Source organism: Salvelinus namaycush, chromosome 3 (assembly GCF_016432855.1).
Source record: "Salvelinus namaycush isolate Seneca chromosome 3, SaNama_1.0, whole genome shotgun sequence".
Taxonomy (NCBI): Eukaryota; Metazoa; Chordata; class Actinopteri; order Salmoniformes; family Salmonidae; genus Salvelinus; species Salvelinus namaycush.
In genome coordinates, this window is record NC_052309.1 from 63,391,633 (window position 1) to 63,413,414 (window position 21,782).

Sequence of the window (21,782 nt, forward strand, 5' to 3'; positions counted from 1 at the left end):
CAGTCCAGCATTTTGAATAGCTCTTCAGCTGTGGCTCTGTCTCTGACATATTTACAAAAAAGTAGATCCTCACACAGGGAGTATGTCATGTCAAAACGTACATAAGCGATAAACAAACAGTCTTTGTTGCTGTCAGTTGCTTCATCGAACTGTAAGGCAAAACGTTTGTCTTTGAGTTTATCTACCAGCTGTTCTTTAAGATCGTTAGCAATGTCATTTATACGTCTGGCGACAGTGTCATTGAACAGAGGGATAGTTTTTATTTTTGCAGCACTTGCGTCATCCAGCATGACAGAGACCATGTCTATTGCTGCAGGCAGTATCAGCTCCTCTGCTATGGAGTGGAGTTTTTTGCACTGAGCAATTTGGTACGCCACCTTATATGATGCTAACAGTGCTCGCTGGTTTACTGAAGTAGCATTCACAAAGCGGGACGATTGTTGGCAATATTCGGCATGTTTTCGCAAAAAAAAACTCAAGCGGCTTATCAGCGTGATTGGGGTGTAATGTCTTTAAGTGACGCCTTAATTTATTTGGCTTCATGCTGTCCGCTGCCAACATTTTTAGACACAGGAAACATACCGGTGTTTCCTCGTCTCCCACCGTAGTCACAGTGAAGCCAAGCGCTACATACACGTCGTCATCGTCTCCCACCGTAGTCACAGTGAAGCCAAGCGCTACATACGCGTCGTCATATTTCCTCGTCTTAGCTTTCGGGAGACTTACGTTTGTCTCATTATCTCCGTCTCTCTCCGCCTTTCTTTTCATCCCTGTTAAATATTTTTCCATGGTGTCTCTTAAGGGTTTGTTATCTGTACTTCATATCTCCTGCTCTGTGCTGTGTGCTCTTGTTCGGTGCAACAAAAAAAACTACTCCCTGCGGCAAAAAAAAGCATGTTCCCCGGGGTCACACGCATCGCTCCGAGCCCCACTATTTGAGAAGGACTGCTCTAATGCAATACATTTAATGGTAATAACCAAACCAACGTTTGACAGCAAGCTGCGTTCATCAAGTGTTACAGCACTAACTTGGATGGCTGATATTTCTCGCCCTCCCTCCAGGTTGAGGACCTGACAGACACTGCGTTCTCCCAGCTGCACCAGTCCTGCGAGGACCAGGAGCGTTCCCGCTGGAGCTGGACGGCCAGCGCCATCGCCAAGAGAAGAGGCAGCCGGTCAGTAACACACACCGAAACACCCCCTACCCACAATATGAGTTGCAAGAAGACACCCCTGCAACATGAGCTGCCCCAATTCAAGACACCCCCCCCCACACACACACAACATGATCCACCCACTCCCCATAGTTTTTCCAATAAGCAGTGTATGTGGAGGTTTTTCTAATTTCTTTATTGATCCAGAAATCAGAGTCTTTTTTGGTGTGGTCTGTAGCAGAGATAAGGTTCTGAGCTGCATATTGATTGTGATTCTCTTATCTCAGAACCTTGACATTGTTTGCACTGATGTTTCTCCCTAAAATAGCCTGGTCCAGTATGTTGTACTGCAGTGCAGCACAGGGAACATCTTGGCAAATAGCATAGCGGTTAAGAGTGTTGGGCCAGGTCGCTGGTTCTCAGATCCCACGAGCGGATTAGGTGAAACATCTGCCGACAGTGCCCTTGAGCAAGGCACTTAACCCTAATTGCTCCAGCGTCGCCGTGATCGCTGGCCTTGACCCCACTCTCCGAGGGTGTCTCGGGGGCTGTTTGGATATGCATTAAAAAAATATATATAATAATTCACACACTCATACAGGTTACCCCACTTGTACATGCAGTGAAACAGGAAAAATATAAGCAGACCCTATTTGACCTTAGGTCTTCTAGAATCTAGATGATAGGTTTCTCTACTTAAGGCTATTCTCCTTTCTGTTCAATTGAAGTCTAGCTGAAGACTTCATTTCTGTTCTTCATGTCAAGTTAACTCCCCTCTCTCCCCCCCCCCCCTTCCAGTTCATATGTCAGTGGCCGGTCGGACGGTCGCACCACTCCCCTGCTGGGCAGCAACAACCCCTCCTCCCCGGACACAGCCCACTTCCACGCCCTGCAGGACTACGTCAGTGCCGCCTCCCCCTGCTCCCCGGCCAGCCCCGACCTGCAGTCCTACCCTTATGCCCCAGGGTGTTACACAGCAGGAGGGTACTCCTACACCCCTATAGGCTCCAGGGACTCCTACCGCCTGCTCTCCAACGAAGACACGCGCTGCTCCACGCCTGACGGCACCTACGAAGAACTGGTAGGCTCCTCATAGCACATACGCTTTCGTACTATACACACGTTCACACACACGTCAGGTGTTTAATCGGTGTGCATGCCATCTTTGTGAATACTATGGCAGATTGTAGGGATATATGTATGAGAATGCACCAGCCCTTTGTGTATAAATATACACAGACCGATAATCTTTGTGATAGCCCTGTGTCCAGTCTGACGTGAGTTTCCTATCCAGGTTCCCATCCCAGTACACCCGTGGGAACGGAGGAGCTTCCCTCTGGAGAACGACCCGCCGCCGGAGCCCGAGGAGCAGCCAGGGAACGCCGAGGAGCGCCCCTACAGAACCATGCGCCACATCTCCGGCTGCAAGACGGGCTCGTCCAGATCGGAGTCTGACACCGGGGGTCCCCCCTCGCCGCTTCCCCCTGACGACAGCAGCAAGCAGAAAGCCCCCTCCGCCACCACCACTCTCACCAGACCCTCCCACCGATGAACGAAGGCTCTCCCCGCATAAAGGACTCAACACTTTTTTTTTTTTTTCACAAGACTCTAAACAAGAACTACATCAACAATGGAATAATGGACTCCTGTTGTTTGATATTCAAACATCAGTCAAATTCTTTCACAGTTTTTAGTGAACATAGACAGAGACCCCCATTAGAAATCAGTTTTGTTCTTTCTTTTCTTGGTCACCGAAATGAACAAATATATAAAAGTAAATGGGGAAAAAAGGAGAGAAATTAGACTGAAAGCTGAATTTGTGATGAGCAGGACATAGAGTTGCTTCCTGTTTCTGGGCCAATGGGCTGAGCGCTAAGCAGCCACTCAGGCAGTGTGTGTACCTTTGTAGCTTTCTATTCCCCACCCCATGTCAGTGTAAAATGGAGTGAGTAAAACAGCAATGCCTTGTTGTCATAGCTTGTTATGTTGCCCCCTTGAATCAACCTAATAATATTAGTCCCTCCCCAGAGAATCTGACATGTTCCTTTATGCACTTGTTTCACAGAGCTGTAGTAGTTATCAGTTTGCTATTTTCCATCTGCTTTTCTTTCCTCTCTGTTTGTCTACATTGGTATAGTTGTCTTCTACATATAGGTTTAATAATATATTTCCTTTCAACCCCGTCACATAGACTGATAGCACAAGTGGTTGTTGGGGCGGTGTATAAAATGAGCACAGCAAGTAACACCACCCTCAATATGAGATTACACATACACTAGTTTGAATAGATCATTCAATCAGCCAAGCCAAAGTGAAGCAAATAAATAATCATGTGGATATGTTAACTAATATAAACGGCAGAAAAAAAACACATCACCTCTCCTACATAGGAATGTAGAAATGGAGTTGATTTCAGTGTCTTTGTTCAACTGTGTGCATATTGGATTTCTGTCTTCATTTTCGATGTGGTGTGTGTGCGTGCTGTTATTTCACGCTTTTCTGATTTTTGGTTTGGATAATGTGCAAGAAATCACTAAAAGCGTGCAGTCGGGCTCCAATTACAAAGAAAGCTCCTCTGTTTTTGAATGTAGTATTTTGGCTTCATCTTGGATCAAGGCCCTTCATTATTCGCTCCACTTTACATTTCTATACCCTAGCTATTGACACAGGTTGCAGTAGTTCACATCCGATGCAATGTTTCCAGCTTGTAATGCATAATTGCCATGCAATTTCATGTCACTCGGTATCGTAAAAGAAAACATGAGACAAAAATATGTAAATGTACCTAATTTGTCTCGGTCCTGTGTCCGGAATTGCACATGGCAGATGTCAATGTACCTGTTGGATTGTCAATGCATTTCCACAATTGGATTAAAATCACTCAAGCTCTGAGTCTTATTGGAGGTTCAAATGTCATGTTGGTGAAGTCAAATGATTTTCATGCAAAACAAAACTAAGTATGGGTTGTGTTCATTAGAGCAAACAAAATGTTCTGAAATGGTGGACAAGTCCAGGTAATCCCTGCCCGTTATATTCCTTTGGTACCTACTGAACACGGCCCAGATCTGCCATCAGCTGCCCTGGTTCCCAGCATCCCCTGCTTTGTCCCTCTCTGCAGATGAGGTGGAGTATTGTACAGAAAGCCTCATGTTTGAGTCACTAAGTCAGAAGGCTGTGGCCATCACCCATACAGGAGGCTATGTAGGGCTTTCAGTTGGAGTCAATTTGAGCCTGGCCGTTTCTACTTGGTCACTTTGTGCGTCTGATTCATGCTCTGCCCCACCAGTCAAAACCACATGTTAGTTAGCTAAACGTAAGCCTGCCTCAACCAATGCCCTGCTCTTGTTCCAATTACCGCTAGTATGGAATCATGACATGAGTTCATTCACATCACTGTTCAGTTGAGCCTTTTTGTCTCCACCTTCCTTGATTCTGCTGTCTCATTTCGAGGAGGTAATGTGAGGCCTTCCCTGGTGAATAATTCTCCCACGGGAGTCTGTCTGTCCAGACCGACGGGAAGACAAACCGGACTCTATTTCTAGGGACCATCGATGCCTATCCCTTTTTCCTCACAGAAGTCCCCGCCTATCCACTACGGTTTTCAGTCTGCGAGTGGGGATCGGAGGACCCACCAGGCAGAAACTGTTTCGATGTACAATAGGGTTTGACTAGCGTTGAAAAGCCGATATTGTATTGTCTGGGCTATTTTTCGTACTTAGAATTTCCAACGTGGTGAATGGGGGTGGGTGAGTCTGGTATATCCTTTAGCATGTAATAGTTTGTACAAAAAGAGTATATTTTGTAAATAATTTAACTGTGTTTGATGTTCAGGCTGTAGCTGTCCTGATTGTATAGGGAGAAGCCACGGCAAGTACACTATATTGAACACTTTATGCAGAGGCAAAAAAAAAAAGTTTATGGATTGACGAATCCGACCGGCAGGCAGCGTGTTCTTCTCAAAATAAAAGTGAATTATATTGTATCAACTGTGTCCTTGTGTTCCCTATGAGCTTGTAAGTTCTACATGTGTAAAGCCCTTGCATATTTCACAAACAAGGTCAGTGTGACAGGAAATACCCCTGTCATTCTTTGAAACACTTCACAAATGTAATGGAAAGAAGAAACCTTTAACATTGCTGTTCCAATACTGACTTTATTTCCTAATCCACGTTTACAGCAACAAGTATCAGTGTAAACCAAATATTAATAAAATGCACATCACAAGGACAATCACGACTGTCAAAAATAAAAACTCAGAAGAGAAGGAGAAACAAAACGGGACATGGGGAGGAGAGAAGCTAGTTAACTTGTATCATTGTTCCCTTTATGAGGCAAAAGGGAAAAGTTATTTACTACACTGAAAAGCCCCAAATTACCCTTTTCCTTCCCTTAAATCCTAAACACCCTTTGCACCAACTTTCTTCCCCTCTTGTTGCAACAGATTTAATTACAGTACAATTACCAGTTTGCTTAAAATGTCAGTCATTAAAAGGTTTAATGAATAAAATGAGGTTATGCTGTCCTTTCAGAATAGTAAACCACTCAGATTAATTTACTGTATGTGGTTACCTGGGAAAAACTAGAAGAGTGACATGACATTTCAATTTTCAGCTTCGAAATAAAATACTAACTTGGAAAAAACAGCCTTCCACTTTTACGGAACATCATTCACCACACAAGGTGCATAGGGTTGTTTTATGGTACCTTTTCTAAAACGGTCTAAACGGATATGTGGATTAACGTGAATATCAGTCTTAGTATCCCTACCTATATGTACATATCTACCTCAATTTCATTGTACCCCTGCACGTCGACTCTGTACTGGTACCCCATGTATATAGCCAAGTTATCGTTAATCATTGTGTATTTATTCCTTATTTTTCTCTGCATTGTTGGGAAGGGCTCATAAGTAAACATTTCACTGTTAGTCTACACCTGTTTATGAAGCATGTGACATAACATTTGATTTGAGTATTTTGGGGGCTTTCGGTAGTTAATATGCTTACATGTCTTACCTTGAATAGATTTGTTCAATCGTAACAATTAATATCCGCTTAACCCCCTTTTAAAATATTTTCAGCACAGTACATAATGTTCATGTTGACCATGAGGAATGAGGAGGAAAGCCAGCCAGTTATCATTCACACCCATGTAGTGGTGGTCAACTTGAGAACTTCAGTGTGTAAAAACTACCTTCAATCACAAGAATGCATCGTGAGGGTCGGGAGTATAAAAAAATAATAGCAGGGTGTCAGCAGGTGCATCTACAAGCATTCGTAAATAGCAGTTTAATATGTCTTACATCCACAGAATAGGGCTACTAGTAGGAAAGAAAGTGCGCAACATAAGGTTTGATCTACAGCGTAAAAAAAGAGTGCTCTGTCATTGCGAAGAAATATTTACTTTAGTTAAAATTCGCTACGTAAGTAGTGCGCTGTGGGTAGGTAGGGGGTGGTCATTTGGTCATCTTTGACAGAGGGAGTGTGCAAGTGCACACTTTTGGAGTAGGGTAGAGATTTGGAGCACATCCTATATCAGGCTTTGAATTTCATGCAGGTAAAATTGAGACTTGTCTAGGCATGTGTGTTGTGGGTATGCAGTGGCATTTCTATTGCCTGACCACTCAAACTGAATTCTTCCGCTGCTCAATCATTCCTACATACTGCAGTCTGAGACAGCCATCGTTCAAGTCGTTTGTTGACGTCAAAATAAGGGGTGTTGTACAAAACAAAGTAATCAGCAATTGGATCATCTCTAACCAATCAGAGTATCAAAGCCAATGACAATTTCATAACGCCCCTATACCCAGGTGTGTTCTGGCTCTGGACCAAACAGATGGTCTAGAATGGATTTCCGTTCTAGAAATCAACGGGGAGGTACTCAGATTCAGACACACTGCTGAGAAGAAACTTGGTGAGGATTGGTGATATACCACCAAAATATCGGCACGTAGACTATACCATACACACAAAAACCCCTCAACTTCAAATTAGCAATCTTATCCAATTGATTGACATATGCACAATGTAGCTCCATTACTCCATAATTAATTGATTACTTAATTGATTTCAATTGCTCAGCAATGGGATCCTCCTTGAAATGTTTTGAACGGGCCATGGGCTTTAACTCTTAAGTTAAATATTCTGGGTAATAGACTTGTAATTGTCCTTCTCATGAAAATTGTTTATTTTATAATTTCACAAACAATGTCTACTTTAATCATCTCAAAGGCAGAGTCACACGCTTTTCATTACATCACAGCAACTGTTTACGACAACGTTCGAATTTCATTATACCGTAAATAAATCTTCGCGGATTTCTCAACTGGGGAATATCGGAGTGTTTTAATGTTTTAAGCACGAAAGGGCAACAGTCTATTTGGCACTTAGTATCATTTGAATGGTATAGTACAGTGTCACTTTAATTTAGCTGATCTTTTCTAGTTGAGAAAAGATTTGAGTCTTTGGCTACTTCACATTTTAAGGCTTAAATGAGCAAATGCAAACATCCACTGCATGGCAATAAGCAAAGTAATGTGCAATATTTTCATGCGAGCAGTTGCGTTCGAATTGAGCAGCCCAATTAATTGCACTGTAAATGGAAAGTAGGGTAAATGTCTTTATAAGAAGGCCTGGCTGCGTTTTTATGGGTGTAGAATAATGTTGCTTTTCTTTCACGTATATGTTTTCATTACCTGTGTCTATCTAACTATCAAGACCATAAGCTGTTCATTAACGGACCACTTTGCCCTGACTGATATCCCCGGTCGGCAAATCCTGCGAGCGACTTTGAATTTCAAGGAGGAAGGGAGACTCAGTGAGGTGCTTCTTTTTCTCTTCGTTTCTCTTTTTTATCACGTGGTTGGTTCCCTTGGTAACCTACAATGCTTTTTCAGGGAGGGACGTGGTCGAATCACAGGCCTTGCTTGGCGAGGGAGGCGGAGACCTGGTCGGCTAGCATGGATAGCGGCGGCGCGTCTGTAATGTTCTGGCTGCCAGGGGACGACACGTTGCTGAGAAGACGGGCGGGTGAGCCGCCTGCGATTATCTCCACGGGGACAATCTCCGCTCCGTGGTCGGTGCGGGCTTTCGCCGTCTCACGGAAACTCAGTTTGTGGCTTTCAATCTGCAGGAGTGGAGATTGATACATTTAGTGAATGGCGAGCAAGGGCACCTACAGTGATGAGCCAAATCTTTCATGTGTAATTATGCATCATTCATGGATTGTGTCTGTGTAAACCTTCGGGGCCAGGTTTCCCGTTAAACTTAGTCCTGGACTAAAATTAATTCTAAATGGAGAATTTCCATTAAATGTGTATTCTAGTCCAGGACTAGGCTTAATCTGGACATGGGATGAGTGGAAGTCAAATCAGCGCAAATCCAGTATTATACTTTCTATGTGATGACATCAGAATGTAGAATGGTGAACAGAGGTTGTGCATATCACAAAAGACCAGTGATGCTGCAGTTTGAAAGGCTCTTGACTTTGTGTTAATGCCCTCTTGTGGTTACATGTATACAATTTCCCTATTGATAGTGTGTGGAGTCCTATGGACATGCTGTGTGGGTGGGTGTGTGTTTGGCTGCACATGTGCATGCATGTGTGGGTGCGTGCATGTTTTTTAAGGGGGAATATAGGCCTTCATTTCAAGGTTGAGTATCTCTGCTGTGGCTTGATCCGTCCACTTGACTGGACAATTTTGGCGACTTTGGTCTGAAGTAAGACATTGTGTACTTACTGGAGACTTCTAGCTTTACCAGGACGCCCCCTCGATTGGGCTGTGTTCAGAACGGGGCGACTGAGGGGGATCAGTGGAGGGGCCAGTAGAGCTTGGGATAGGAGCTTCCCTATTTAGGGAGGTGTCTCCTTCTCCAGAAACCCTCTCGGCTTCCTTCCCCTTCTCTCTCTATGGGTGGATACCACACCCAGTATGGACGGAAAACATGCGTTGGTGTTAAACAAAACAAATCAAACGTAACAAACAAATCAAACAAAATAAATCAAATGAAAAAATTACATATAAAATAAATAAATGAATGAAAGAGTCTGTACAACAAAAAAAACGAAATACATGAAAGTTGTTTAAAAACGAAAAGAAAGAACAAAAATAAGCAAGAGATTGGTCTGCAGTGCCAGCTTGGAATCAGAGTGAAAATTAAAGGTAGTCTGAGTAACGTTACCAGTCTTGAGCTAACATTCCACTCCTTGTCATTGCCAAGGAGACTGTCCTTTCAGCAATCTCAACATTCAAATATACGGTGGAGTTGCTCATTGGTTGTTGGAAATAACATTATTTTCCATGAGAACATGTGGATCCTTGAAAATATAATGAATAACAAAGTTTAAAAAAAATATTTAGTTGTATTTTGAGGCTTAAAATAATTTTGTGGTTGGAATTGCAATATTTAGTTTGAGAATTTAAACATGAGCTAGCAAATTTTGACAGACTAGTTTCTTCTCGACAAACAAAAACGGTTGATCAGCAACCGGATACCAATGTGTTACAATAATGTCATCTGCAGACTGCGGTTACTACATGCCACGCCCACTGCCATTGCAACTGCTAGCGCTGTCTCTGGCACACACTCCAGCACAGTAGGTGGCGGTAATGCACCAGCGTTGGATGCCAACCGCCGAAAAACCCCACATAAGAAGAGGGCCGGTACACAGTGTCCTTCGACCCCGCCTGCCGAGTACTGTTTTCCTGCAGTTCTGATAACGATATGGCAAGGGAAGTAGCTAGCTCACTAGAACACCGGTACAGTGTCATTCTCCCCCGCTTGCCGAGCACTGCTTTCCCGCAGTTCTGTTAACGTTACAGCATTACGGCTAGTGTAGCCAACCCAACTCTTGTGTGGCACTACCGAGTAGTGATTACCGTCGCCGTAAAGTTAAAATAACTGCCAGTGTTTTCTTTGAGGTTTAACGGGGGTTGGCATCCAATAAATGTTGGATTACCGCCACCTAATAGACTGACGTCCCTTATACTTAGTTTAATAATTTTTTCCTTTCTAATTAAAAAATATATATACTAATACCCGACCATCTAACACTACACTCACAAATAATAATAAATACCATACTCCACTATTTAAATCTATTTAGTCCTACTTCAGGCTGAAAGGATGGGACACCACCACTCAACACACCCTGTAACTCTTCTGATGTCAAGTCTCGCACACCCAAATACCTCTCTGCAGCTGCCACCACCTCTATTTTCTGCGATTTACATTCCATCCCATAATCTAATCTTACGGAAACATATATCACTTGTTGGTTTATCCTTCTGTACTGATCTACTACTGACACCACTCCTCTCAGGATCCCTCCCCCTTGACCCATCTTCCTCCATTTTCTTCACTGCCTCAGCATATGACAACTTCTGCACTACTCTAACCCTGGAAACCTCAACCTGCCTCTCTCGCACGGGACATTTCTGATCCCCCAGCCCCATTGTCACCCCTACAATTAACACATACCACTACTTTCCCCAATACTACACATTCCTTTGTCTCATGCCTTTCTGCACACTTCTCACACTTAGGACCTTCCTCCTACACACTGCTACCACATGCCCGTAAGCTTGACACCTGTAACAATGTAATGTAGTCGGCACAAAAGCTCGTACGGGACGACTTATATATCCTAACATCCCTTTGTCGGGTAAAGACTCAACATCAAAACTCAAAAGAACAGACAATGACTCTTCTGTTTCTCCACTCGCGCCACCCTGTCTTTGCGTCGCACCAAACGATGAGCATCAACCACCGAGAATCTTCCCCTCCAGTTGATCGGCGTTCACATTTACCGCTACCCCAGTATTCACTACTAAATGGCACCCTTTTCTTGAGAACAAAACAATTCATATCTCTTGCCCCCATTCGTTTAACACAGAGCGCCTGCTCCCTCTGACCAGCAGAAACACATAGAATTATCACAAGACCACTTCTGGTTACCCGATTCCACAGCACCCAACTCTGTTTTCACCCACCCTGAAACCTCAAATGGATCAACAAAAAAGAAAAGGTCAAATTTTTCCAAAAACGTCACTCCTACTGTCACAGACTCATCTTTATCCTGACCCTCGGTGCTCCGAGAACTTGACCACACCTACCACCTCTGATACGTCGCCCTTCAGCTCCCTCTGCCTACACTTTCTACCGTTCTTCTTTAACAAACCATCTCCTTTTTCCCAGCTATTTTTAACCAACTCAAGCTCACCCTCTTCCTTCCTCCCCCTCTCTCTTAGACCTCCTCTGCCTCTCTTTTCCCCTCCATATTCCAAGTATAACTCTCCTTCTGATAATACTGCACTTCTCCTGAGATACGTCTTGCTCTTGCCTTGTCAAGGGACGCCATTTAACCGGCTGTCACAATCTCCATACAATCAGCACAAACCCCTCGGGATGTAACGCTCAACAGTGCATCCCACTTGTTAAGCAGCTGCTTCGTCTTGATGTTCTTCTTTATCAATAGCTACCGCAACGCTTTTCCATTTCAAACAAGTGTGTTCCTCTCAACTGCCGGTGTCCTAGCCTTAATGGCAGTGGGCGTGGCATGTAGTAAGAGGGGCGTTGTGGGTGCAGCATGTAGTGGGCGCGGCATTTAGTACGCGGTCTGCAGATAGACCCTACTCACGTGTTCTGTGGAGACTAAAAAGTGCCAATATTTGCATAATAGTTGTGATTGGAGGATAGCTCTAAGGGTGATCGAATCAGGATCAAATCCTCCGTTCTCCTCAAGCTCATTAATGATAGAATGATCATATTTGAAGATGGCAGAAAGGCCACTCTCTTTGGCACATGACATGGAGTGGATTAGCTAAAGAGACTGGTACACAGGCTAAATGAGAGGAGGTGCTGCCACCCAAACATGCTGGGCAAAGAGAAGAGGAAGGAGAGCAGGAGAATGGGTCGCCAGAGTTGCCATTGCAAGGGAAAATATAATCTCTTGATATAGGCTTAACAATTAAAATATTGAGTATCTGATTTGATTCTGGGTGCTGAGATGAGGGGAAATACTGCCACAGTTGCTTACTGTATTGAGTTTAAAATTGGCCTTCATGTACTATGTGTGGTAGAGTTTGTTTTAACAGCGATCAGTTACCTTGAGGGAAGTTTGTATTTGCAATAAATGTATTTATGATCTATTGTTAGGCTTTATATGAAATATTGATATAAAAAAGTGTTTGTAAAAAAACTTTTTGTAAGTACATGACACACTCAGGCGTATGCCTATTGGCAAATGCAGAGAGAGAGGCCTAGTTGTGACTCTGTGTTAATCGCTCTTTTGCGTGACATTTTAGAAATGTTTACAAGCAAGTTTCACGGCATGCTCAGTTTGCTAGAGGAAGAGTTTGCCAAGCAAGAAGAGTGATCATTTAGTTTAGATTTCAGAGATTTGAAGCCAGAGAGAATATTAGCAATGAATTGTGTGCAGACTGTTGTCTCCAGAATTCGGGCAGAATAATTCAGTGTTTCAGAATAGAAATGAGTAATTGATTGTAATAGGTTTGTACAGTTGTTTTTTTTGAAAGATTGAAACATGAAAGTATTGTTTTTGAAAGACGTGCGAGTCAATTCGGACATTAGTGATAGTGAGTCTGTTTACCTTCCGCCCGCCACCTCCAGCCACATGACCAACGTTGTCCATGGACCCAATCTTAGACTGCACCTTGAAGTCCATCTTCTCGGATTTGATCTCCACATTGCCTCCACCTAATGAAGACAAGCGGCATTCAAGGTTATTCAACACAAATAAAATAAAACTATTTGTTGATATGGCTGAGTATAAACCACCAATAGCCTCAACCGTAGTCCATGTTAGAGCAGGGTATCTCTGTTGCATGTTGTTTCATTTCAGTCACTGTAAGGTTTGATTCTGTACGTAAGTTACCTGGTTTGTGGTGAATGTTGGCCTTCGATCCACACTTTGACTGTACGTTGCTGAGGTCAATCTTTTTGTGAGTAATTTGAACCTGGATATGGCAAATGGGGAGAAACAAAGGAGATCATCAGACAATAGATAGAATCAGACCAGAGGAGTGGTCATTGTTGGGCGATGCGAGGAGGCAGAATACAGAGAGCCAATCTAGAATGAGTCAGCATCAGTCACATGCAAGGACACCACCATGAATGGCTTCCTGAATAGACTTGCTTCTAGCATTGTCCTTAATAGATATTGGTTGGAAAAAGGGAAAGGGGTTATTCTATTGCACCCACACATGAGAATTTCCTTAAAAATGAAAAGATAGCTAGAATATTTCAGGGAATTCAGTCATCGTTATCAAAAATCAGGCCATAATGGTGAAATTTGAATCTAAATGAGACAACTAGGTCTCAAATTTGGATGCAAAGGCCCTCTTGGGTACAATGCAAAGATGTTTCATTACATCTCTAGAAACTATGACGATACAATGCTGTCTTCTAACCCAGTTTAACCGGCGCCATGTATGTAAGGACACATATTTGATTAGATGATTGGATTACCAGCCTTTCACCTTTTCGTTTGAATTTTTACAGGAATATTCTCTACTACACATTCCCCCACGAGAAGCGAGACAAGATACCTGATGATCAGGAGGATGAAAGTAATCACAAAATGACTGACATTCATGAAAACAACACTTTTATAATCTATATATCTGATCAAATGTTTATCGAAGTAAATTGCTAAATATTTTTTTTTTAAATATATAAACTCAGCAAAAAAAGAAACGTCCCTTTTTCAGGACCCTGTCTTTTAAAGATAATTCGTAAAAATCCAAATAACTTCACAGATCTTCATTGTAAAGGGTTTAAACACTGTTTCCCATGCTTGTTCAATAAACCATACACAATTAATGAACATGCACCTGTGGAACGGTTGTTAAGACACTAACAGCTTACAGACGGTAGGCAATTAAGGTCACAGTTATGAAAACTTAGGACATTAAAGAGGCCTTTCTACTGACTCTGAAAAACACCAAAAGAAAGATGCACAGGGTCCCTGCTCATCTGCATGAACGTGCCTCAGGCATGCTGCAAGGAGGTATGAGGACTGCAGATGTGGCCAGGGCAATAAATTGCAATGTCCGTACTGTGAGACGCCTAAGACAGGGCTACAGGGAGACAGGACTGACAACTGATCGTCCTCGCAGTGACAGACCAAGTGTAACAACACCTGCATAGGATTGGTACATCCGAACATCACACCTGCGGGACAGGTACAGGATGGCAACAACAACTGCCCGAGTTACACCAGGAACGCACAATCCCTCCATCAGTGCTCAGACTGTCCGCAATAGGCTGAGAGAGGCTGGACTGAGGGCTTGTAGGCCTGTTGTAAGGCAGGTCCTCACCAGACATCACCGGCAACAACGGGCAGTTGTTGTTGCCATCCTGTACCTGTCCCGCAGGTGTGATGTTCGGATGTACCAATCCTATGCAGGTGTTGTTACACTTGGTCTGTGGGCACAAACCCACCGTCGCTGGACCAGACAGGACTGGCAAAAAGTGTTCTTCACTGACGAGTCGCGGTTTTGTCTCACCTGGGGTGATGGTCGGATTCGCGTTTATCGTCGAAGGAATGAGCGTTACACCGAGGCCTGTACTCTGGAGCGGGATCGATTTGGAGGTGGAGGGTCCGTCATGGTTTGTGGCGGTGTGTCACAGCATCATCGGACTGAGCTTGTTGTCATTGCAGGCAATCTCAATGCTATGCGTTACAGGGAAGACATCCTCCTCCCTCATGTGGTACCCTTCCTGCAGGCTCAGCCTGACATGACTCTCCAGCATGACAATGCCACCAGCCATACTGCTCGTTCTGTGCATGATTTCCTGCAAGATAGGAATGTCAGTGTTCTGCCATGGTCAGCGAAGAGCCCAGATCTCAATCCCATTGAGCACGTCTGGGACCTGTTGGATCGGAGGGTCCGGGAACTTGCAAGTGCCTTGGTGGAAGAGTAGGGTAACATCTCACAGCAAGATCTGGCAAATCTGGTGCAGTCCATGAGGAGATGCACTGCAGTACTTAATGCAGCTGGTGGCCACACCAGAAACTGACTGTTACTTTTGATTTTGACCCCCCCTTTGATCAGGGACACATTATTCCATTACTGTTAGTCACATGTCTGTGGAACTTGTTCAGTTTACATCTCAGTTGTTGAATCTTATGTTCATTCAAATATTTACACATGTTAAGTTTGCTGAAAATAAACGCAGTTGACAGTGAGAGGACGTTTCTTTTTTTTTGCAGAGTTTATGAATATGAAATTCAAATGACCAGAGGTCTCATAAAATCACTCCATCCATGATTTAAAACAAGTCTACACGACAATCTAGACAAAATCAGATCCCCAAAGCAACCTAAGCAAAATAGGTTTACTCTGATGAATAAAATGAAAAAAATAAAACAATAGGCCTATATGTTTAAATGAATATTGCTGGAGAAGAAAAAAAAAAAAATCAGCCATACCCCACTTGTTTACATACACACAAACATATACACATCCAAACACACAGCGATTTGCTGGTATGCAGTTTGAGCATGTATTTACGCAGTACAGACACATGGTGGTGTCAGTGCTGCATAGAGATACAGGCTTTCATCACATTATTCTCTACACACAGAACAGAAGCCCAGCCCTGTTTCTCCAAGCAGATAGACACGACTACAGCAGGACTGCAACGCTGCAGCCACATCCAACTCAGTGCAGCCCAATCACTATCCATTTACCAGTACCACTATAAAATAAACTGGCCTCATCATTTCTGTTGTAAGAGTTGAATCTTACATCTCTACTGAGACAGCACCAGTAATACATTAGAGGTCACTAGTTATGGCCTATATAAACAAATACTTCATAGTTATACAGTGGTTTCCCTAATGCCATGCTGTCTTGATTTGTAGACTATATAGTCCAGACAATATTGATTTAGAGAGGTTGACGGGTGGTGGCGGAGGGGACAATGAGTTGGGAGGTTAATATCACAATTGACAGTATTCAGGTTGAGCCCAGCGGGCAAAACTGGTTGCAACGGTCAACGTCATTCTGTCTTTTGCGACGCCATAGGTTGTATTCTGATTATAATAAATGTTTGTCGATGTCTTGGTTAACTAAAAGACACCTTTAACAAATTAACGGACCGGAATATGACCTCTTTCCCAGACATCTTGATATTGTCATAAACGAGATGGTGATTTTCAACTGGTTGTAATCGGACATTTTTAGAACCAGAAAGTGACGTCATTATGGATTGACCACCCCCAAAGTTTGCCCGCCGGGACTGCATGCTCGCGGTCGTACACCAACCAGGAGAACCATGCCACCATTATAAGTCAATGACGTTCTACTTTGTCGCATCACTACTGCATTCACGTCATCCATGTCATGCAAGGTAGCAACCAGCACTGATGTCGAGGTTTTCAGCTCAAGACACTGAACCGTGTATTGGACTTGGAGAGTTTGAGACTACAAGAGCCATTGGGGTGCATCACACAGGTTATTGGAGACACATTTGAGGAGACAGATCTAGGGCAGACGGACCAAAAACACAAACTTGGCAACAGCATCTCCAGGCAAGGATGCCCTGCCTCCTGTAATGCCTTACCCATGCATCCGTTTTCAGGGACTCAAAGGGGCCAAGGTGCTACGCAACAGTCCCTGCCAAGCCCTAACCTTAAACCAGTGTCCCATTGCAGTTGAATGAAATCAAAGCTTCTAAAGAGATTGATTAGGCCTTTATCTCGGCTTTCTGGGTGGTTTTTGTGTTGCCCTCTGCAGAAAGTTGAAGCAAGTAAGATTTAGTCTCAGATGCTACTCTGGTCTACTCTTTTCTATTGGTCTAATCGGGCTTATTGTATCCCCGCTGTGCCAGGGCCCACTGTGTACATACAGTACAAAACATAAACTCAAATCATTTATCTAACAGATCATTCTCTTTTTAGGGAATGCCAAAGCACACAATAGTCCCGAGAGATAAACCTGGTAGATAAACCTGGTGAAAATACCCATCAGCCCATAGAAATCAAATAGATTCATTAATTATACTTCGCTGGATCTTTCCTCATACTTTGTCATATCGTTTTGTGGAGAGTTCTATTGAGCGCACATTTAATCATAGTAAGTCCCTCATCGTTCTGGGTCATCTCATTTCAGGTCTGTATACTAAGGCTGTACTGTATCAATCCAAAGCCAGATTTAATGACGTCTGACGTGCACATTCCATTACTGTAAAGCATTTAGTCAGCTCAATGAGAAGACATTGGTTGACAGACCTGTGCTGCTGACAGTAAGTACACTACGCTGCACCATCCACTCTGGTCTGATTGGTCTGTAACCGTGACTCATTGAGAGAAACAATAGCTTTATTGGTGAGGGGGACTGGGTTGCTTGTGATACGATAAGGTCAGCAATTCTCATATTCTAGAATAGTCTAGGTTTTGAACAGATGTTGGAAACTTTAGTGTATTGTGTTGGAATTGATTTGTATTGGGTAGAAATGCAGATCAAATCACAATGCTTGCATTTAAGCTAGCCCAGTGTGGATTGAATCTGTAAAGGGCAACTGTATGAGGAATCTGCTTTGAAAGTTGCGTCTTTGAAAACGATGAAAACACTCAGCTTTAAGGGGACAAATGGCGGTGACCAGAAGTTAATGCAGTATCTCAAAGATATTTGGGCTTGATCCCAGCTTGAACCTCCACATGAACAGGTCTTATTGTTTTACATTTTATTTGGAAAAAAAATATGATTTAGCCTACATGTGATTTTGAATGTTTTCGCATTTGGAAAAATATTAAAAGGACATTTCACAACGTGCTGCAACTGTAAGATGTTAAGACTTCAGAGAAGTGTTCCTACTTGAAACCATTATCTAGAGTGGGGTCTCATTTGTTAGGTTGAATATGGTCACATGCATCATACTTCAACACTATAATTACCTCGGCACATTCATCTTATTTGTAATGTTTTTCAATTTACTTTATTGATTTATTTAATGTTCCTGTATTAAATCAGGCGATAGCCTAACTGATTTAAAAGGACTTGAGTTGAAATATTGTTTACAAACTTAGATAGCTTGTGCTACCTACCATAATAAGAGAATATCAGAGAGTAAATTTAACAAAAATGAAGAAAGTCTGTAAACTCCTCAAACTTAAGTAACTATCTAGCTATAAACTAGTGAAGTCCTCATTTAATTGAAGTCTAGAAGGAGCAGAGAGTGGAGAAGGAATAGCCTTTATGTTCTGGCCAAGGCCATGATCTGGTTCTAACTGCAGGAAGACTCAAGACCAAACCATGAGTTCGTCCTCACGTTACTCACGTTACCACCTCCGGGGACATGCTTGAGATTGTCTTTGGAGCCACACCTAGACTGAACACTAGACAAGTTGATCTTCTTATGTAAAATTTGCACCTGGAAGAGGTAGAGGAGAGGCGAAAATATCATCTTTCTGGCAGGTTGCTGCAGCAGCTGCAAGGCTGCGATGTGGATCTTGCTGCTGACCGCTACTTAGAAATGTACTTCAACCAGACTATCTACAAGACAGCCTCAAAGTTCAAGGTTAGATTTATCACCCTCAGAAGTTACAGGCATGAGGCAATGTCCTTATTTTACAGGTCAGGGATATCTGACATGCACTGATCTCAAAATAGTTACAGATCAACGATCAAATGACCAGTCTTTATGGAAGTGTGTGGGTTGTGTACTGTAGGAGCTAGAACATGGGTAATGTCCTTGTCTGCAGTCTCTTGACCGCCATGCCGTCTGTGTTACTCACATTGCCACCTCCTGGGGTATACTTGAGATTGGCTTTGGAGCCACACTTTGACTGAACGTTACTTAAATCCATCTTCTTCTCAACTATTTGCACCTGAAAGAGTCAGGGGGGAGAAAGCGTTCTTACAACATCCAAGGAACTAATACAGAACAAACCATTTTTTATTGTTCTGGACATATTCAACAAATACTGTAAAGCCATTCTTGATCACAACTCAAACGTAAGCTTTGATATGCCAAATACTGGAGTAGTACGTGGATTCCGGCCTGTGATAAACAACTCGAGCTTGGAAGAAAGATACCTAAGACAAACAGCACCAGGCTTGTACATTTCAGGCCACTTTTCAGAAGATCCTGGATTTTTCAGAAATCCCAGTTGGAGGATTTCCTGTTGGCAGATTCCCTCACCTCCTCTCCCTCTTACCATTGGTTTCTGAAAAACCTGCAAACTTTGGGAAGGTTTCTGGAATTCTTCAACCCTACATATCATAAAAACGAAAGAAACCGGTTTCAAGCCCTTACCCGTCCTCCACCAGGCGAGTGCTTGATGTTCTCCGTGGAGCCAATCTTTGACCGGACGTTCTTCAGGTCGGGCATGGGGGCGGCCAGGGGCACCGGACTGCGCCCCCTCGTGGACCCAGGGGATTTAGGAGGGGTCCGCACCACTGCCACCTTCTTCACCTCCCGGCTGGCGGGGGACTTGGGTGCGCTGGGGCTGCTGTAGCCACTACGGTCTTGGGGCGTCTTGGGGGAATCAACTACAAGGTTAGGAGAAACATAATCTAGGATTAGGTTATTCCAATCTATGTTGTGCTCCCTGAGAATAAGTATTCTGGAACAAGACCTGCAAAAGTTCAATTATTTGAACTAGGCGCCGGTGATGTTTTGCTCAGCCTGTAGTTAAAGCCAAAATGCCCAGACACTTCTAGGTACATTTTTCTCTCCATCACGCCATTCCAAAGAGAGCACAGCAAACGGTGGTGACACCATCTAACATGCTGGGGATGTAAATGTAGTTGTCAAGCTGCCACGTGTTAGAGATGGCAAATGTAGGTATCAAGCTGTTGTTAGAGTTGAACCTTTTTCAATGGGGATATGGAGTCTGACCATATCCTCTCTCATCTCTGCTCACACTCCATTTGTTAACCTCTCTCGAATTGGGGAACTCTCAATGGATTAATGGTGATTGCGTTTCATGTGTTCACGTTGTAGGCACTGCTGTACGAGTTTAAAGGAACACATTGAGAGTTGAGCATCTGTTGAACATGTCCTGAGTACTGACTGACCTCCAGCAGTGGTCTTGGTCTGCATCCTGGTCCCAGCACCCTGGGGTTTGGCACCTGGTGTCCTGGTGCTGGCTGTCTTCCCATCTCCAGTCTGGAAACCAAACAGCACGGTTACTTCTAGAATGGAAAAACTAGAAACTACACAACAAGCGATGAACCTGTGTTGAAACAAAAGACTCCGGACTAATTTGGGAAAGAACTGACTGAGTATTTGGGGTTTAGGAGAGGCATTGCATAAGATCATTCAACACCATGGAACTTTGAAGTATTCAAGTCATAATGCCATTGAGTATTATGAGCCTATGGATAGGCTGGCCTGAGCCTGGGATCGTGGTCAAAGTTGAGACCTGTCCATGTGTGTTACTTACCCTTGGCCTGGGTTCTCTGGCTCTTGCACTGCCTGGACAAGGTTTAAATATTGAGCTGGGCCTGCTAGTGTTGCAGGCTGGGGCAGAGGAAGAGGACCAAGGCTTTTTGTTGGGGGTGGTTTGGACCGAGGAGGGTCGTTTGGGGGTGGATGCTTTGACAGGTGTGGTGGCGTTGGGTGTCTTGTGACCAAAGGTGGTAAAAAAGTGTTATGGAACACAAAGGAAAAGACAAAAGTGAACGCAAACAACATTTAAAGAAATGCATTACGATGGTGGAACTTAACAAAAACCTATAAGCGATATAGACAAACAATTAAAACCAATATAAGCCATTTAAAAAAATGTAAACAGTAAAAATCTTAAATTCAATATGTCAAAAACTGCATGTGATTGGTGAATGGCTTTACATGCAGATGTGCTGTACTGCAATTGCAGAGCAAAACCGTTCGTTTTTTTTTAGCGCATTCAGTTGAAGGCAGATGGTTGATGCAAAGGTTTCTGTAAAAGTTGAGCCAACGTGTTTGGAACCTCCTTTGCAGCTATAAAAAGTGAAGCACTGAGGTACAGTAGGCATCAATATATCTCAAGGTCACTCCAGAGGTCAGACCTCTGGTCCACACATCAATTATCACCTACCTTTTTCTCAGCTGCTTCTTTCCCAGCCCCTGCACTGGCCTTGGCTGCAAGAGAGGGTCAAAGAAAGGGACTGAAAGTCAGTGCTAATATCATAGTCCTGTGTCATCGGCAACTTTGAGACCTCGCTGTACTAGGCTAGGCTAACTCTCTGAAGCTAAATTGCCTATTCATCCCAGACATGAAAATGCTAACGGACAATGCGTGTTAACTACTCTAGTTGCTGTATCCGGATGCTTTAAAGTAGCTTTTGGATTTCATAGTAATTGTCGGCACACTGAAATGAATTGCCAGAAAGTACATTTGTCAACTTTTATTGAACTTTAATTTGAAACTTGCCCCAGATTCGAAATGATCTGTGTGTTGACATTACACTGCATGGGGAGGTTTAGAACATTACGTTGTTTTTATTCAAATCTAGAGTTTCAACAATAACTTCAAGCCTCTTGGCCTGATTTCGATCCCCCGAATCAGTCCACTCAGAGAATCAGAGATCATAATACACTGTCGGGGACTAGGCTAATCATTTGAGGGGGGGGGACTAAATTAGTTTTAGGGCCAATGACTGTGGTACAGACA

General features: G+C 43.3%; 2 protein-coding genes across 3 annotated transcripts in view; one reads left to right on the forward strand and one right to left on the reverse strand.

Moving 5' to 3' along the window:
* Positions 1 to 5,136, forward strand: part of LOC120034655 (KAT8 regulatory NSL complex subunit 1-like) — a 73,635-nt gene extending 68,499 nt beyond the window's left edge. For both annotated transcript variants that reach the window (XM_038981254.1, XM_038981246.1), the window contains exons 13-15: positions 1,063 to 1,175; positions 1,953 to 2,235; positions 2,449 to 5,136. In XM_038981254.1, the coding sequence (XP_038837182.1) occupies positions 1,063 to 1,175; positions 1,953 to 2,235; positions 2,449 to 2,706 (654 nt within the window). In that variant the 3' untranslated portion in view covers positions 2,707 to 5,136. The remainder of the gene's footprint in view (positions 1 to 1,062; positions 1,176 to 1,952; positions 2,236 to 2,448) is intronic.
* Positions 5,137 to 5,291: 155 nt separating this feature from the next.
* Positions 5,292 to 21,782, reverse strand: part of LOC120034665 (microtubule-associated protein tau-like) — a 39,283-nt gene continuing 22,792 nt past the window's right edge. The window contains exons 5-12 of the mRNA XM_038981265.1: positions 21,207 to 21,250; positions 20,571 to 20,750; positions 20,203 to 20,293; positions 19,439 to 19,674; positions 13,050 to 13,131; positions 12,765 to 12,871; positions 8,893 to 9,060; positions 5,292 to 8,279 (exon numbers count right to left, since the gene is read on the reverse strand). Of these exons, the coding sequence (XP_038837193.1) occupies positions 8,908 to 9,060; positions 12,765 to 12,871; positions 13,050 to 13,131; positions 19,439 to 19,674; positions 20,203 to 20,293; positions 20,571 to 20,750; positions 21,207 to 21,250 (893 nt within the window). The 3' untranslated portion in view covers positions 5,292 to 8,279; positions 8,893 to 8,907. The remainder of the gene's footprint in view (positions 8,280 to 8,892; positions 9,061 to 12,764; positions 12,872 to 13,049; positions 13,132 to 19,438; positions 19,675 to 20,202; positions 20,294 to 20,570; positions 20,751 to 21,206; positions 21,251 to 21,782) is intronic.